The 19,641-nt window shown below is 33.7% G+C and overlaps 1 protein-coding gene across 6 annotated transcripts in view; it reads right to left on the bottom strand.

Annotated features, from left to right (window-relative positions):
* The window catches only part of Cnksr2 (connector enhancer of kinase suppressor of Ras 2), a 248,888-nt gene that overhangs the window by 109,203 nt on the left and 120,044 nt on the right, over positions 1-19,641 (bottom strand). For 3 of the 6 annotated variants that reach the window (XM_008773224.4, NM_001113366.1, NM_021686.3), the window contains exons 8-9: positions 15,443-15,511; positions 117-263 (exon numbers count right to left, since the gene is read on the bottom strand). In XM_008773224.4, the coding sequence (XP_008771446.1) occupies positions 117-263; positions 15,443-15,511 (216 nt within the window). The remainder of the gene's footprint in view (positions 1-116; positions 264-15,442; positions 15,512-19,641) is intronic. The other 3 variants (XM_017602144.3, XM_063280272.1, XM_039100001.2) reach the window with 1 other exon arrangement.

Genomic DNA, 19,641 nt, shown 5'->3' with positions numbered 1-19,641 from the left:
TTCAAAAGCATACAAGATTAATTCATATGCTGCTGAGATGAGGCACAAAAAGAAGCATTACTGAGATAATCTATGGCTAAAATGATGGTGTATGACTTATGATTAAGCTTCATTACCTGCAGAGCAAGGGGCTTCCATCTCATATTTTTCAGTAAAGCTGGTGCTGAGGTAAGCATGCTCTGAGGTCGCTTTTTCAAAGTTAAGATAACACCACTCGGGTCCTCTCGTAGTGCATTCACCAAATTTTTCAACTGCCACCCCACCTGGTAACCAGCAAAATCATTACAATAAAATTGAGGTACAGTACTCAAAGATTTAATGTTCTCCCCCTTTAATAAGATTAGTTTAAAAAAAGAAAGCACATAATTGGTGTATCATCCTACCTATTTTCAGGAGAAATATATTCAAGAAAAAGTTTTATATTTGTTGATTAACCATATTATTGCATTAGAGTCCATAAAATTATGAGACAACATAATGGACATTTACCATAGCAAAGCAGAGACTAAAACATATCCTGTCATTCAAGTGACTTGGAATGTAAAGTCATTATATCACACATTAACACTGCTCAGGTGCTAAGTCTAGGTCCAAGCTCTCTTCACAAGTACAATTTAAAAGTCCCTATGCCAGAAAACAAAGAGTTGGCAATGCCCTGAGCTAACAAACCACACCATATGTTTTCTCATCACCATCTTTTAGAGATAGGTGGTTACAAGTGGCTTTAATTAGACTGACATTGTGCAACCAATAGCAGGTACTGACACACCAAGAGACATTCTGATGCATCAGTGAAATAAACCTTTTATCATGTTATAAAGATGAATTTAAAAATGACATGGCAATGTTATTCCAGTGCAGCAGCTATTGGAAATGTGTTCCAAATAATCATATAAGCTCAATATATTGTATGTCAAATTTAGAAAAGACATTTTATTAAATATCTGCTCAAAACAACTGGCTCATTAATACTCATGCTAAATTATTTCACTAATCATCTTTAGAATGTTTAAACATAGAACTTTTGTTTGTTTTTGAAATGGATTAGTGGTGTAGCATCAGGGAATTAAGGTCACAGTACTGGGAAGGCAAAACTGATAGTTTAAAGGAAACATTAGAAGTCATTTATTATTTGTTTTAAAAATATATTTCATATTAATGTTTCATATTAATATTAAAACAGAAAACCTTTTATCTGATGTCTCATGAAGCCATATACAAATATAGTGAGTCAAAATTTAAGTTGGATTGCAAAAATAAGATAGCAAATGTTCCAAACAGTGATGTAGTCTTAGGCACCCAAGAAAAAGAGAACTGATATCTTTTGTGTGTTCCTCATCATGTTTTTGCCTAGAGTATATTAGCTGGAGAGAATAAACAATTGCACCAAATAAAGCAAAGATCTTATCAGACTATGAAGAAGTAATCTGGAATGTACCCATTATAGTTTAATGACAGATTTTTGGTACATTTCTTGAACATTCTCCTACTGATACAATCAACTGCAGATTAATTCAGCAAAGACAAAAATCCAAGATAAAAAAGGGGGGGGGCAAGGTGTTATGATGCACAAAATCATGAATAGCTTGGCTATGAATCAAAATGATTATAATAATATTTGGCTAACATAAATAAGAGAATACTTCTTTTGAAAAAGAACATTAATGCAAATCAACTGAAATTATAGAACTGGCCAAACACCTATTTTACCTAAGAGAGAGCTATTATATAGCTATTAAATATCTTATATCTATTCTGAGTCCTCTGGTAGCTAAATAATATCCTGATAGCCATTTGTACAAGCTAAGAGGTAACAGAGTGAGTGTGAATCTGGATATTTATATTCTTGCCCTAAATGAAACCTATTGTTGAATTACAAATTTGAAGAAAGGCATGTTTTTCATACAAAATTTATAAACAACCTATCAATGATAACCATACCTAAATTATTAAATTGGTAATTAAAATAATCAATGAAGAACTGAGTTTTCAACAATTAACTGCACATTTATGATATAACTATAAATACTATATTTATTTACCTATTTATTTTTGATATACATGTTGCTAAACTTACGAACTTGATAATTTTCTTGCCTTTGCCTCTTATGTAGTTGAATTACAAGCATGTGACCAAGCTGGGCTTAAGGAAAAGACTTTTAAAGTAGCATGTTTTCTTGTGAACTGTTTGATTCAACATAATTTGTCTTTTTCTGTATATTTTTTGGGCAAATAACCAAAAATAGAAATACTTGTCCACAAGAAAGTGGAATTTTTTCTATCAATAAAATTAACTTGGATATGCTTTAATTTTACCCCTAAATGTTATTTAATAGGCAAGTATTTGGATATACAATTTTATGATGTTTTGACCAACTTGCTTCCTATCATTTAACATGCTACCAATGCTTTCAACAAAAGCAAACAAACATTTATCAAGAACCACATTTAGTAAATGTATTTGTCTCTCAAATTCTATTTTCAATACTATAATTAAATGACAGGACAAATTGTAACACATTAGAATTAAAACAATATTGTAAATTATGTAAATGTTCACAATAAAGAAATATTAATTATGTGTGGAACAGAGTAAGTCTCACAGTGGCAAAAATAACTTATTTTTGTTAAACATGGATATAGATATGGAAGGGAGAATGAGATGCAATATCATGAATTATTGCTGCATTAAGAAGAAAAGTAATAAGTACACTGCATTTTTAGATGACTAGTGAAAGCAATTACAAATTTATTAAACAGGTGTGTTCAATAAGAACGAGATTGATTTTTTTATTCCAGGACTGATTTTGAGTAGACACACCAGTAAAGCATTAGGTCCATTTCACATAATAATTCTGGAAATGCTGAAATGGGAATGAAGTCTGAAGGGTAATTACATCCATGCCTAACTTTTTTCTCTTAGCAAGAAACACAAGTTTTAGCCATATCAGTTCTCCTTTTATACTTGAATGCAGATTAATTGTAACTGGATGCGATGACTTTATAATTTGAATGACTCTTTCCTTGATCTTTTGAGCGTCTTAATTGAGATAATTTCAAATGATTCCCTATTTTTAGTGCCTATCATTTTATGTTGTCATATTTAACATGTGTCTTCATTGTATCAGCAAATGTGATGTATTTGTACAATTTCAGGCAAAGTGATTGATATATGGTTCTGTGGTATCACCACATTCTTACAGTCATACAATGAGGTACAAAGAATTACTGAAATAGATTTATTACCCTTTACCTTATTGATACTTATAGGTGACAGATAATAGGCTAACATGGCCAGAAAGTGTGATAAAATGCAGCATATGAATGAGAGCATACCACTCTAAGAAGGTTGTAAATAGAAAATGTCAAAATCGATAAAATACACAAATTGAAGGTAATCATTTTTTCAAGATTAATTTTCCATTTTCTCATTTATGGTTCTGGTAGCTTTTTTTAAAGCACATTTGAGGATATATTTGTTACCGGTTAAGGCCCTCACACCAAGCCAAACAGTAAAGCAAAAGAAAAAAAACCACTTTATCAATAAGATCATTTATAACACAATAATATCCAATAAAAAAAAAACAGAGTTGGTGAGTGTAGAGTTAGAAAGAGCTGGGAAGAGTTGAGGTAGGGGGAAACCATCATTAGAATACATATATTTTGGGTGAAAAATTTTCAATAAAAAAAAGATTTTAAAATGACATAGTAAACATTTTGCTAGACTACCACAAAATGTATAATTGAAAGGGAATAACATCTGGCTAGCTTTAAAATATCAAGTATGGCAGACTTAAACAATGTAAATACTTAAGAGTAACATTAAAAAATGATGGCATTCTTTTCACCGATTTCTACATTTTCATGCAGTAAGAGACAGAGAGTGCTTGAAGAAGTGAGGGGGGGAAATGATGACATCCTTTTCTCTGGCTTCTAAGTTTTCATGTAGTGAGAGACAGAGGGAGCCCAAAGAGTGACCAATATTGGAAGGAGTCAAAATATAAAGTTTAGAGATACTTATGAATAAGCATGGAAAAATACACTAAAAATCAAACTACATAAAAAGATATTGCTTTACTTTTGAGACAGAGAGCTCAACACCAAGAGCAATTTGATTAATTTTTCACAATTCAATTACAGAACTTCCATGTTTAAAGTATGGAGGATGATAATAACAAATTAAGTCGTGTAGATGTATCTCTGCTTCCTGCTCTTCTTTCTTCTCAGTGTCTTTTTCAGCTAATGTTTCATGCTTTCTTGTTACAATAATCTCTTCTTTGTCAATAGGTTCCATTTGCAACTTCTTGAATCGGACTCTAAAGTCTTTCTAACCATTTCTTGTTCCTACTGAGGGCTTCAGTCACATATTCTAACACTGGTGCTAATGCCTACTATATAATAAAAACACCTAATATTTTACTGAAGGAGATTTTAAACATTCATATTAAAGTATTTTCATTTTTATTTTCCTTCTCAATGAAGCAAGGCATTGAGATAATTTTACATGTCAAGAAAGGAAAATAAAAATTGATGGGCTGGGGACAAGATTACAAAGATAGTAAATGGCAAAGACAGAATTTACATTTGTGTCTGTTCAATTGTATAGCAGAGGACCTTCATTCAAATATCTTCTGGCATCTCAAATAAAATCAGTATTCTAAAACACAACTTTATTTTCTGCTTTTTAAAAAGTTCATCACCACTACCAACAATTCCCATATAGTTCTTTCAAGTTTGAAGTCACCTAAAGATGTCTCCCCTTTTAATCCATTTTTGCATCATAAAAATATCTTAGCAATTAACTTTTCTTTGGATTGTTTTAGTTCTAGGCAGGGAACTTACTTGCTAGACTGAAAGCAGAGTTATAACCTAACATTCTTTTTCTAGCCTTTTACATGTCTTTGTAAACCTGCTATAATAAGTGATGAGCTCCGTGAAGGTGGTGACTTGCCAATGCCTAGAATGTTGTATATGATTTTCAGACCAGTCATAATAACTGAAATCAGTATTATCCTCAGGACCTTTAGAGGATGATTATAATGGTGTAGCAAATCTGTGGAGTGTTAAAGCGCGTAATGACAAGAGGAAGAAATGAACACGTGAACAAATATTTAGAATGACGTGAAGAAACTTCTTCCCTACAAGTACAAAGCTTTGAAAAAGGGCATCACAACACATCCTATCCTTAGAGGCTAGTGTGGAAGGTTTCTAATTAGTCTAACCTGAAATTTTATTATTTGGAGTGAACAGTCACAGAAATTCCATGGTGAAGAAATCTGTGCAACCAATTAGCTTAAGTTTGAGCAACTTTCAAGAGGTTAATGAGCGTGGATACCAGAAAAAGGGAAACAGGGAGGCAGTAGAAAGAAGCAGATTAGTATTAGTTTTCTGGAAGTTAACAATTAGTAAATATGTTTGCCTTGAACATCGTGATTTGCTTTTAGCTGCTTTTTGTAAAAAGCATTTGTCTCTCTGATTGTACTTTTTATGTCACTTCTAAAATCTTATGTATTAATAAATGTTCATGTTCTTGCAATTCCCATCATAATATAGCTCTTCTTACAACTAGAGACCTCATTTCTGCAATAACGTATCTCACTAGTGAAATTTTTGCCTTACTATCTTTCTCTGTTTACCACCACAAGACTGGATTCTGAGTAAAAACAAGAGTATCATATTTAGATATACCCTTCAATAAATAATATGCTTGACAAAAAATAGACAGTCACCATATTAAGTTGATTGATGAGATGATATGGTGATAGAGAACTAAATGTTTCAATGATGACAAAATGCTCTGAAACTCCAAAAAGGGCTTAGTATTACTATAAAATCAAGATGTAGCATTAAAATTTTAAAATATAACATACTTAAAATTTACTATATAAATTAAAAGGTTAAGTGACTTTCTATCTAAAAAAAGTAATATACATGATGCTAACTGATTATACAGAATATTTATTCTCAAAGAATCAGAATTTTCCTTATGAATATAAACACTTGAAACATTATCTTATATTAAATATTCTAGAATTATATCCATTGTAATGTGATTATGACAAATAATAGGATAGTGGACTAAATTTTTACGTGTCCTATAATATTTTACAACTAGAATAACCTTTTAAAATTATCATATTTGTTTTACACAGTGTGTCTCATTATTAACTATAGATAACTTTCACAGATGTTGAATTAATGCCATCTTTCTTGTTGGACAAGTTATGAAGAGTGGCTAGTCTTATCTCACTGATTTGTAACCAACCTTTAACATATACATCAAGGCATATTTCGTATACCACACAAATGAGATTAAAACATCCCAAGGTCACTGAGATCCTGAGTGTCAGAAGCCAGATGTTCTGGTTTCTTGTAGAGGGGGGCTTCTAAGGCTATTATTTGTCAGGTTGAAGCAGTCAGCAGGTTTTCCTGGGTAATAAGAAGCAGAAGTGGGGAGGTTTTGAAGGAATGGTTGCATGGATTGAGAACACAAAGGATTTTGGTTCTGTAGAGACTAGAGGTTTTGATTCCTATGGGCAGAGAGGGAAGAAGTTGACTTTAGAATATTCTCTGGCCTATCAGTTTTCCAAATGCATGGTGAATTATTTAACCTAATTATGAAATGATAGACATTATTCTTTGGACCAAGTAGTATAACGCACAAATATAGGTGAGAGACAATCAGGACTCAAAGGGAGTGACCTTAGATGAAATGCCCTACAGTCAGGAGAGGGAACTTGAAGAGTCCATCTCCAGTAGAAAGACAGGACATCAAGTTGCCATCCCATAGTCAAAAACTCTGACCCATAATTGTTCTGGTCTGAAAGAACTGGAGGAACAAAATGGAGAAGAGCATGAGAGAAAGGAGGTCCAGCGACAGGTCTGAATTGGGATCCAGCTCAAGGGGGAAGCTCCAAGTCCTGACAATAATACTGATGCTATGGTATACTTACAAACAGGAGCCTATCATGACTGCCCTCCAAATGGCCCAACGAGCCGCTGAAAGAGTCAGATGCAGATATTTGCACCCAACTAATGGACAATAGCTGCTGACCTCTGAGGTTGAATTAGGGGAAAGCTGGAAGAAGCTGAGGAGTAGGGCGACCCTATAAGAAAACCACTAGCAGTCTCAACTAGTCTAAACCCCCAAGATTGCTCAGACTCTGAGTCACTAACCAGGCAGCGTACACAAACTGATATGAGGCCCCAAACCCATAAACAGCAAAGGACTTCTGGGTCTTGACTCAGTGAGAGAAGATGCATCTAACCCTCAAGAGACTTGAGGGTCCAGGGAGTGAGAGGGTTGGTGGGTGGAGACATCCTCTTGCAGATTAGGGCCTGGGTATGGGATGGAGAACAACTCAGAGGGCAGACCATGAAGGGGATAAAGACTGGAATGTAAAAGAAAAGATTAAGGAATAATAAAAAAATGAATTTGAGACTATCATATCAATCTAGAGAGTTTTCTTTTTTATGGCTGTCTGTGGAGTTACAGAGATCATCTGTATATCCACAGATAGGAAAGTAGTACTATTTCTTAAAACACTTAAAAATATTAGCCTTCAAAAAGAAAAAGCATTATATCACTATCAACATTTCTATATGCTTGTGTACACTCACGTTCTTACTTCCCCAATCATAATGTATAAATGATACATTTTCTCAAAGAAAATTTCAAATGAACTTTATAAATATGTGGTGTTAGGAGTCATTCTACACTCAGATGTCTTTCTATCTTTTTAAAAACACTGAGGAGACCAGACTCACTGTACAAACAATCACATGATGACGAACGATTCTCAACTTTTGCCAACAATTTTTGTACTGATGTGTTTATTATAATATTGTTTCTAAGTATTACTAAAAATTACCGAATTTTCTAATGAATGAATACTTTATGTCTGTGACTTCCTTTTACTTTAGCAAAACAAGCTCCCAGAGAAAACGTCATACATAGAACAAACATTTCAGAAGTGCTGAACTATCCTATCTTTTAAAGAACCTAGAACTAGTAAGTCTAAAGCACAAATGCACACAATTCACCGTCACTCACTTTTTCACAAAATGTGAATAAAAATCCCACAATTTTGAAGCATTTGGAGATACTGTAAATACACCGAGTTAACAAAATATATTTAAATAAATGACTTTTAGGATTACCAGGAAGTAACTTTAAAAGGTGAGAGCAGTCTGAGACATTCTAAGCTTTATCCATTCTAAGTAAAACTTCAGTATTAATAGTTTACACAGATAATTAGAAAAGATAGTCTTGGGATAAGATAAAATAAAGAAATATTTGAAAAGATGAATATGAGAATTAAATATTTCATTTTTTGGGGAAACATATCCACAATTTTATGTTTATTGAATAACTCTTCACTTTACGCCTCCATAATGCTAAAAGGCAATTTTCCAGTACAACATGAATATTTCAAGGTATATATAGTTATTTTTTAAAAGGGCCTTTGTTTCCATATGGCTTAATTTCAATGTAAAACTTAGACCACATTAAGTTACTCTTAATTTAAATGCATATATATATTTAATATTTTCACATGAATTTTAAAGTCTTGTATATAAGATATACGTATATATAACGTGTCTAGATCTAACATTCAGTACTTAACAGGGAAATTTCCAAAAGATAACAATTTCTTATTGCCAAGATAGAGGAAGAAAATAAAGAAAGCCAATGTAAGCACTCTAAGAAGTTTTGACTTTCCCCATCCCCACCCCTCAGAATCAGTTCGTCAGTCATCTAGAAGTTTGAAGGCTTGTATCTTGACTATGCCAATTGCAGTCTGGGTAAAGAAAATAGCAATTGTTTTTTTCCCTTTAATGAATATACCATGCATTTCTATTTCTATAAACTATGACTTATATTAGGTGTACCCTTTGTGTCACTAGCATCTCTACATTGGTAAGGCGATCCCAAAGTTGTGGCTCAGTTCAGTATCTTGTACACATAGCTATCATTCCCTTCCCATTTCAACATGGCATTTGGTAATGTAGTCTCTGAAGGCCAAAGTTTATCTTGGAGGCTTCATAGTATTCATGCATACATGCAATGAAAACTAAATCAAAGCAAAATATATTTTATTTCACTACCATTCATAATGCCCTTTGATTTCTTTAAATTATAACATTAACTGAGTTTGAAAAGTTTGCTAGGAGAAGAAGAGAAAGGAAGCAATCACATTATAGCACACAGTGTAACTGTGGGATGAACCTCTGATTACATAATACAGAAGATTAGTCCTAAAAAGCACTTGCATATTATAAAGAAACACAATAATACAGACCTTTAAATAAATTCTATAACAATATTTTTATGAGTTAAAAAATTCAGAACAATATTATGCCTACATATCTTTGAAGTCATTTTGTTTCAGCCACTTCTTCCTATAGTTCAGTTTTGTTCTTGCAAATAAAATAGAAATGTATTTATCTAAAAATAAAGATAATACTCCCAATTACCAAAGTTAGGGAATTAAACAATGCTTCACTTACTACCTTAAATTCTCAAATTTTCATTTATGGATTTAAAAAAATACTTATACTTCTAAAAAATAAGGCTTAAATTTAGTTTAGTAGCTCAAATATCAAAAATCAATAAAAAAGGAATTCAAACCTCAGTATTAGAAAGTACCATACATAAAAATGTGTAATTGGTTTGAATAATTTTTAAAATGTAATTTATAAGTAAATACTTCAACAAATGTATGACTTTAAAATATATTTATTTTTTTAAAAGATTTTTTTTATATGAGTACACTGTAGCTGTCTTCAGACACACCAGAAGAGGTCATCAGATCCCATCACAAATGGTTGTGAGCCACCATGTGGTTGCTGGGAATTGAACTCAGGACCTCTGGAAGAGCAGTCAGTGCTCTTAACCGCTGAGCCATTTCTCCAGCCCTAAAGTATATTTCTAAATACTACAATATGTGTATATTATAGTATACAATAAAGGAAGTACATATATGCACATGGTTAGTTAATTAAATATCATTCTTATATTTATTAGTAAAAGTTACTGTCTCTTAAATTTTCTATGACCTGGTATTTTATAGTGTTTTTCTTTCATGTAGTAATTTTAATAGAAAGGGAAATGCTGTCCAGTAATTGCCAAATCCTATTTTTCATAGGAAGGAGAGTATGAGGTCACTATGACTGACGAGGAAGGGAGGTGCTGGAAGTACTCATGGTAATCTCCAAATGGAAGCACATTTAAGAACTAGAGCATGGGGTTGGGGATTTAGCTCAGTGGTAGAGCGCTTGCCTAGGAAGCGCAAGGCCCTGGGTTCGGTCCCCAGCTCCGAAAAAAAGAACCAAAAAAAAAAAAAAAAAAAAAAGAACTAGAGCATGTAAATAAGCATCTGGCAATAGATAATAGTTCAAGCATACAAAACAAAAACTTGTAAGTAGTTTAAAATTTCACGTAATAACTAGACTATTTTTAACTATCCATTGGCACTTAAAGGTATTCTAATAAAAAGAAGTTACAGCCACTAAGTAAACAATCATACTCTTCACAGTGAAGCTAGGCTTAAGTGTACAAATAAGTAACAAATTAGACGTTTGCAAAGAAAAAAATTGGTTAATAGGAAGTTATCTTTATTAAGGCATAACAAATAATTTCTTTTATATAAGAATTTAGTAGAATGAATTCTAATTTTATAACAGAAAGACAATGAAATATTATGGTGGACGATGAAGTAATGATTTGATTATTCAAAATAAATGATACAATTTATGTCAAATTCGTGGCACTTTAAAATCAGTTTGCACACAATTTAATGAAGATGTTCAATTTAAAATAAATCTAATATCTCACAGCCTACTATAAGATGAAAAAATATTATTATGAATAACAAATATTACTTTGAATAACTGAAATGTGTGATTCATTAATTTTGTCTTATATATTTTTGCCTTCCAAATTATAGCATTTCACTCAATTTGTTTTAGAATAACTTTTCTGGAGAATCCTAATATTGTTCTCATAGGTCATTATAAAAATCATTAATTCATAAATATGTCAAATAACTTGCCAATATATTAATCCCTACAGTCTAGTGACATCTGTGAATATATGCATATTCTATGGCAAATACTGCCATTTGAGAACTCAGTTTCCAATATTTTGGGTATAAGGTATTATAAAATAAATAACTTCTTTGAGAAAGGAAATCAGAAGAGGTGAGGGTAAAGAAAATTGAACATGGTAAGCATGAAGGAATAGTTAAGCGAGAAGTATATAATGAAGGAAAGAAAACGAAATGGACTAGGGAGGAAACGAAAACTATAAAGACAAAAATTTCTTAGAAAAGTGAGGGGATAGCACATCTAATGTTACATGGTATCAGGATATATACATGCCACTAAGTGGCATCCAGGAAGTGGTTAGAACTAAAGGGGAACTGAAGGAATTTGAGCATTAATGTATTCTCATTGCAATGATTTCTCCCAATTTCAACATGTTCTCTTATTCTGGGGCTGAAAAACAAAAAGTTGACCTCACAGTCAGAGATGAGAAGGTAAACTGAGAATCAGAGAGGCACAACCACAATCAGAATCAAAGTTCCCTGGTAATTCAAAAGTCATTCAGTCTGTTCCCTTTGCTTTCATCCCCGGCCTTATGATTTAACAGCCTTACTCAGTAATGTTTCCCATCTTGAGGGTAAAAATGACACTATCTTATAATGTTTTCCTTCCATCTTTCAATAATTGCTCATCAACAGCACTACTTGTGCTGTCGATCTTCTTGACTTCTCAACCTGGTGATTCCATTTATGGAGCTTCTATAACAAAATATATTGAACCACATTTGCCAAAATATTCATGAAGTGCCAAGAAAACCCTTCACAATCACAATAGATATGTTTTAGTATTAACACAACATAGAAAGAACTTTCCCAAATGCCAGATTCAGGCACCATACATACCCCCTTCTTTGAAATGATAAACCTAAAAAGAAAGTGTATGCTTTCAGTATGAATAAGATTCTTAGACCACTCATAATAACAGAGGTATTAACTTGTAATTTAGTAGATTTGTTAGGACTATGCACAGATGCTTTGGAATAAGTAAAATATCATCAGCACAAAACATGTTTAGACTCCATCATGAGGGAAGAGTTCCTGGTTCAAATGAAGCCAAGGTGGTAAGGAGAGGGAGAGGAAGATGGATGAAGAGAGAGACAGAGAGAAGTGGGAAAGGGAGACAGAAAAACAGAAGGAGGAAGGGTGAGGGAGAGAGTGAGTATTACAGAGAGATGGAGAGAGAAAGAGGGATGCACACACAGAAACAGAGACAAAGAGACAGAATGAATCTGGGGGTGTCTTTCAGCAGCCTTTCAGAAGTTGATCTTCAGTGGCAGGGAGGACATGTAAAGGAATCATTCTGCTTTTCGTGGACATTCATGATTTTGTTCTTCTTCCTATCTGGCAGTCAGGTGCTCAGCCACAGAAGTATGCTGATGTGAAAAGCTTAAAGGCTTATAATGAAGAATATAGCAACATGAAAATGGACATGTAACTTCTAGGTTCATCTCAAGTAACAAAATATATAATTTAATAAAAGAACATAGGAGAATCCCACACATCTAGTTGGACATGCTAAATAGGTAAGGGAGGTAAGAAAGTCAGTTGCTATTAAGTAGATGAACCATACCAGCCATTTATACTAATGGCATTCAACTGTCCCTGTTATTCATTTATCTTTCATTGACCATCATAGAAATATTTAAAATTGTTTTTCAATGAAATTCATATAAAATATGAAGATTTTTATATTGTACAATATAACCTGCAGTGGTAAGGTTGTAAAACTGCAGAAAACTACTGATATAGTATAAACACTAAGATGTAGCATCATCTTTTCCTAATTGTTGAATCTGGAATGGTATAGACTAATTCCCATAATATCATTCTAGCAAATTAATTAATGAATTTAGTCATTTATTATGAAGTTTAAGTCTATTACACTATTTACTGCACCATCATAGCCAAGTACCACTCTCCATTTTAATGACTATAGAGGCTAGAAGGGCAATTGGAGACCACAAATAAATCACACTTCAAAGAATTCATCCACCTATCCATGCTTTAGCAGTATGAAAACTCAGATAATTTATTATTCTACTCTCACTATACAGACAGTAATATAGGCAACAATAAAACAGAGGAAAGGGTAGTTTACATTAAATTAAAAAAATCATGCACAAATATGCCTTTTATTTCAACACAAGAAAATCTGGTAACTAATTACATTATTAAACAAGGTTACTTTTGCAATCTCAATATAGCTTCCTTTTTCTGTTTTAATCCAAGACCCATTTTTTAGCTATAATAGCAGTCTACCATGAAAAAGAACTCCTAGAGGTCCACCTACAGGATTACGTATAAGGATAGAAGAGAGGAAAGTTCAATTGTTATCAAGTTTCTAATGTGTACGAATATTTTGAGAGGCATTTTACTTATTCAGTCTACCTGAAAGAAATGAGCTTAGTGAGAAATGGCAGCAAAGATGAGCTTCAAACTTAATTCAAATTTCAGTAAAATTGATTCACTACTCCAGTTATTTAAATTCTCACTATCTCTCCTCTTTCCTAATACAAGGCTCCTTTGAATGTCTCATTGAACCTTGAGATTTACTCACATGATTATTAACTTATTAAGATTCTTACTCCTTTGACAGTTTTTAAGTTGAAACTGTAGAAAGGTACAATAAGATTGAAATAAGAGTCTGGGTCTTAAAGTCACAAAGTTATGAGATGTTGATGAATTAATACTTTTTCTAAGTCTCAATTTCCACACACAGCAGCTTTTCTGTAGGATTTATTATAAAGAATAAACAAAATATAAAATATGTGACATGATATTTGTATTTACAGTTACATGTCAAGTTTCAGTTATAGTTAATATTTCTAGAAAGGAAAACTACTCTGATAATATTAGTCACTTCAGGCTGTAAGAAAATTTTAGAGCACAAACTAGAACTATTTCCCCCAAAACTCATTCTGTGCAGCTTTCAAAAATTCGTAATGATTCCTGTGATGAAAATGTGTATGCATATTCTCATAGCATTTAAATGTCATCATTTCATACAGATTTTATTAGTTCATCTGTAAATATTTAGACCTTAATATTCATTTAATGAATGTTAGATTTATTCCATAAGGAATACTCTTTAAACAATGTTCTGTTTTTACTAGAAACTGACTTCTGTCCCTAACTCTATCAGGTAGAATTTCACACAGAAACAGTACAAGAGAAAGTCTACTTGTAAAAGTCTCTGGTCAAGTAGGAAACAATATGAACAGAACAGAGGGAAAAGCTGCCAGTGTACTGGAATAGGTGCTTTCTCCCCTTGCCCAAATTCTTATTCGATGGGTCCAGAAATGTCCAAAAGGACAACCACTTTGAATATTTTTTATAGTGCAAAAATATAGTTACCAGGCCTATCATGGCATAGAAAAAAACCCCACTGAATAGTATTAGTACTTTATTGTTAAGTACCAGCCATACAACAATATATCGCATTTTAAATTTGTTATCCACTTTTATACCAGGTAGACAATGAACTCACTGAAGAAACATTCTAACTTTCATGAACATTAGGAACCATTCTAAACTTTCCTGAAGAAAAAAAGTCTTCCCAAATGGTCACTAGGGGCATGCAAAAGTGAAGTCAGTTCAATGGCACGAACAGGAAATGATCAATAATTCCAAAGTTAGTAAATGGAGCAACATGTTTGTTTTTTTAAAAATCCTACACTTCTAAAGATGAAGATTATTATATTGATAATCTCAGATTATTTTAATTTCAAACTTCAACATCAGACTTTATGTTTGCCAAAGAGAAGAAATAAAGTGAATTATCTGAGGCATATGAAATAACCAGAAATGAATGCCATTCATTTCCTACATCGTTGAAAATTTGTCTTCACATCTATCACAGGCTACCATTCATTGTTCTGTGAACAGATTTATGAACTATATAGGACAAGAAAGCTTTCTGAATTTAGTTAACGTAATATTTTAGATGTAAAACTATAGTTCCTCTTGGCAAACCAAGAACCAATTCAGCTACTGAAATATATAATTTTTACAAAAATGTGCATAAATTATGCCCAAATCCTCCACAATTAATGAATAAGTCAGTGTTCCAACAGATAATGAATGTACGTTTATCAGAAATATATATATATAATACATATATAGTGAAAATTGTAACTACCAATATTCCCAAGATTTAAAGATTTAAATAGTCATGCGTTACATTCCCTCAACCAATTCAGAAAAGTAATTATTCATTTTTTAAGTTATTCAATTATCTCACATAAAACACTGGTGTTTAATTTCACTGGCATCATTTTAAGGGTTTAGCAAATCTTTAACTCTTGCCTCCCACTGACTCTTAAGGTAATTATACATACCACAGTCTGATGATTGACTTGAATCACTTCATCCCCAGCGTGGATTTTCTTGCACCGATCTGCAGGTGACTGAATTTAACATAAACGAAATGATATAAAGATTAGCAGCTTTTTCTTTTCTCTGGAAATATTACAAAATCCATCTCTTTAATTAGATTTTAAAAAATTAATCAGAACCTTCAAGTAATTATTATGATATGCTTACTGATAGGTAACACATGGCTTGCATTCTGTGTATAGGTAGTGACAAATTAAATGCAAAATCATAGATATTTCTACTAGAAAACAAATACAACTTTCTGAAGGCATTGAAGGGCAATAATACTTGCCCCTAAACTTGACAAACCTAATCAAGAACACCCTGCCAAGTACTACTAGGTTACAGGTTTGAAAGTATCTTTCATAAACAAATTAAAAACAGCAAAAACAAAGCCAACAAACAGAAAGAACTATGAGAAAGAAAAGGTGAGGAGTTTGAAGGTTGAGAAGTATTGTATGAAGAAAATACTTCAATAAAAATGTAAAAATGTATATGTATATGTATATTTTACAATACTTTCACAGCTTCACTGAGGCGTTTTCCATTTAATATAAAAAATCCGTATTAAGATAAATGGATCAATAGTTTCAAGTATATGCACATAATTAGTGTTAAACTTTGAAGCCTGATAATTAAGTTGATAACTTATTTCACTCTTAATAAAGCCAAATAAATACTGAAAAGAAAATTAAAACAAAGAGCAATTAGGTGAAGTCTGCATTACATAACATTCTAATTATCTAATCCCAAGAGCGTGCTGTTCTATGTAATACAATTGTTTGACAACCTACAGTAAATGAAACAAAATGTCAACACTATAGACCATGACAATTCCATAACTTTACTTTCTTAACACAAAACAAAAAATAAATCCAATTTGGAACTTAATATTTATAAAATTTAAAATGTATAAAGGAAACTAAAGTGAGATTTGTAATAGAAACTTTTTAATCCTCCACATGTTATAATAGATTTTATAGACTTCTTTTTCTAGTTGATACTGATTAACAATTGTGTGCATTTTAGGCATCTCTGTATGACAATAAACTCTTGTATATTGACTCTTTAGATGGATTTCTATAAAATATTAATCTATTAAAATCATTTGCTCAGTCTCTGTTACTACTCAGTAGCATTTATTAAAAAAACAACAAAAATTAGTATGGTGGGAGAATCCAGAAAATAAAATGCTGCCTTTGATAACCAGAAATGGGATATACTCTAAAAGTGATTTCTTTTTTTGTGGTATTTTGTTTTATGTTTATATGGTGTGTGTGTGTGTGTGTGTGTGTGTGTGTGTGTGTGTGTGTGTGTGTGTGTGTGTTTGTGTGTGTGTGTTCACACATGTGTCTAGGCCACAGGTTGACCTCAGGAATCTTCCTCAAATTGTTTCGCCACCTTATTTATTCTGTTTTTTAGACTGAGATCAGGGACCCTTATGGAAGTGCTAGGGGAAGGATTGAAGGAACTGAAGGGGATTGTAACCCCATAAGGACAACAGTGTCCACTAACTGGGACACCTCAGAGCTCCCAGGGACTAAGCCATCACCTAAAGAGTATACATGCACCTGTCCAGCTACATATGTAGCAGAGGCCTGCCTTGTCTGGCCTCATTGGGAGAGGACATGCGTAATCCTGTAGAGACTTGAGATCCCAGGAAAGAAGGATGCCTGGCTTGCGGGGAAAGGCGAGGACTCTCTCAGAGGCAAAGGGGATGGGAAGTAGAGTGAACTGTTACAGGGTAGATCAGGAGGGGAACCAACCTCTGGAATGGAAATAAATAAAATAATTAATTAAAAACATCAGGGAAAATTTTTTATTCATTCATTTGTCTGTGGGCAAGCTTGGGTCATGGTGGCATGTGTGGAAATGAGAACAAGCTTTGTGAGTCACCTATTTTACAATGTGGCTTCCAGGGATAGAAATCAGATCATGCTTTGTGGAAGTACCTTTACCCACTGATCCATCTTACATGCCTCTTAAATTTTTATTTTTACATTTACTTTGTATGCGTGTGTATGGGGGCAGAAGCATACACACATCATGACATGCCTGAGGAGTTCAGTGGACAACCTTAAGAAGTTAGTTCTTCCTATTTACTTACTGCACTAGTCCCAGGGAATGAACTTAACCTCTCTGGCCTGGTAGCAAACATCTCTACCTGCTGAGCGCTCTTGGTGACCCCACCACCTTGCTTTTGGAGACAGTTTCTCTAAGTGAACTGGATCTCATGGATTAGCAATCCTGACTGGCCAGCAAGCCTCAGAGATATCCCTGCCTGCTCTCCCAGCACTGGTGTTACTGATGTCCTCTGTGGTAGCTGGCTTTTCTATGGAGGCTGGGGATCCACATTCAGGTGCTTATCTTTGTGCTCCAAACACTTTACCACAAACACAGCATATCGTAAGGACAGTTAATTTTTTTATAAACTCATTTCCTATTTCTAATTATTTTGAAAGCATAGAAGACTTGAAACAACACTACCTTACAGGAACAATATTTTAGCCCACAAAATAATTGCCATAGGCTAAAATTCAAGATAAGATAATATTTTGTTAATGGATTTTTGTATATTGGACCAACCTTGCATCCCTGGGATGAAGCCTACTTGATCATGTTGAATGATGGTTTTGATTTGTTCTTGGACTCGGTTTTTGAGCATTTTATTGAGTAATTTTGCATTGACACTCATAAGCAAAATTGGTCTGAAGTTCTCTTTGTGAGGTTTAGGTATCAGAGTAATTGTGGTTTCATAGAATGAATTAGGTGGTGGTCCTTTTTTCTTTCTATTTTATGGAATAGTTTGAGGAACATTGGTATGAGATCTTCTGTGAAGGTCTGGTAGAATTCTGCACTAAACCCATCTGCACCTGGGCATTTTTTGTTGTTGTTGTTGGGAGGTTTTTAATGACTTCTATTTCCTTAGGGGACATGAGCCTGTTTAGATAGTTTATCTGCTCTTGATAAACATCCCATCTTTGGGATGTGGTATCTGTCTAGAAAACCATCAATTTCATCTAGATTTTCCAGTTTTGTTGAGTATAGGCTTTTGTAGTAGGATCTGATGATAGTTTGAATTTCCTCAGTTTCCTTTATGTCTCCCTTTTCATTTCTGATTTTGTTAATTTGGATACTGTCTCTGGGCCCTTTAGTTAGTTTGGCTAGGGTTTATCTATCTTGTTCAAAGAACCAGCTTTTAGTTTTGTTGATTCTTTGTATCTTTCTCTTTCTTTTTATTTGGTTGATTTCAGGGAGGAGTTTGACTATTTCCTGCTGTCTACTTCTCTTGAGTGTGTTTGCTTCCTTTTATTCTAGAGTTCTCAGGTGTGCTGTTAAGCTGCTAATGTATGCTCTCTCCAGTTTCTTTACCAGGGCACTCGGTGCTATAAATTTTCCTCTTAGTACTGCTTTCATTGTGACCCGTAAGTTTGGGTGGTTTATTTACATTATGAAAAACTATTAAGCTATTAAGAACAAGGACATCATGAGTTTTATGGGCAAATGGATGGAACTAGAAAATATCATCCCGAGTAAGGTAGCTCAGACCCACATAGTATGTACTCACTAGTAAGTGGATATTAGCCGAAAAAGTACGGAATACCCAGGATACAATTCACAGAACTCAAGAAGGTTAACAAGCCAAAAGGCCCAAGTGAGGATGCCTCAATTGGAATTGGGAGGAAAAAGAAAGCAATCACAGAGGGTACAGGGAGGGAGGGACTTGGGTGGGAGATGGTAATGGGAGGTAAAAAGGGGAACAAGATCAGGTATTAGGAGGGGGAACAGGACTGAAGCCCTGAGGGCCAGCAGAAAGAATGGAAACAGGCAACCTCAGGAGGTAGGAGGTGGGGGACCCTCTATGATGTACCAGAGACAGGAGCTGAGAGACTCTCAGGACTCAAAGGGAGGGACCTTGGACGAAGTGCTCTATAGGAGGGGGGGGCATGCTGAGTCTACCTTCCAGTGGATGAATAGAACATGAAGTAGAAAGATGGGGTTGCCATCCCATAATGAAAAGCTCTAATCCAGAATTTTTCCTGTCTGAAGGAACTGCAGGGACAAAATGGTGAAGAGCATGAGTGAAAGGAGGTCCAGTGACAGGCCCAAATTGGGATTCAGCTCAAGGGGATGCCCCAAGGCGTGACACTATTACTGAGGC

Source organism: Rattus norvegicus, chromosome X (assembly GCF_036323735.1).
Source record: "Rattus norvegicus strain BN/NHsdMcwi chromosome X, GRCr8, whole genome shotgun sequence".
Taxonomy (NCBI): domain Eukaryota; kingdom Metazoa; phylum Chordata; class Mammalia; order Rodentia; family Muridae; genus Rattus; species Rattus norvegicus.
Note: the sequence above shows the minus strand (reverse complement) of the source record. Positions and strands in the feature narration are given on the sequence as shown.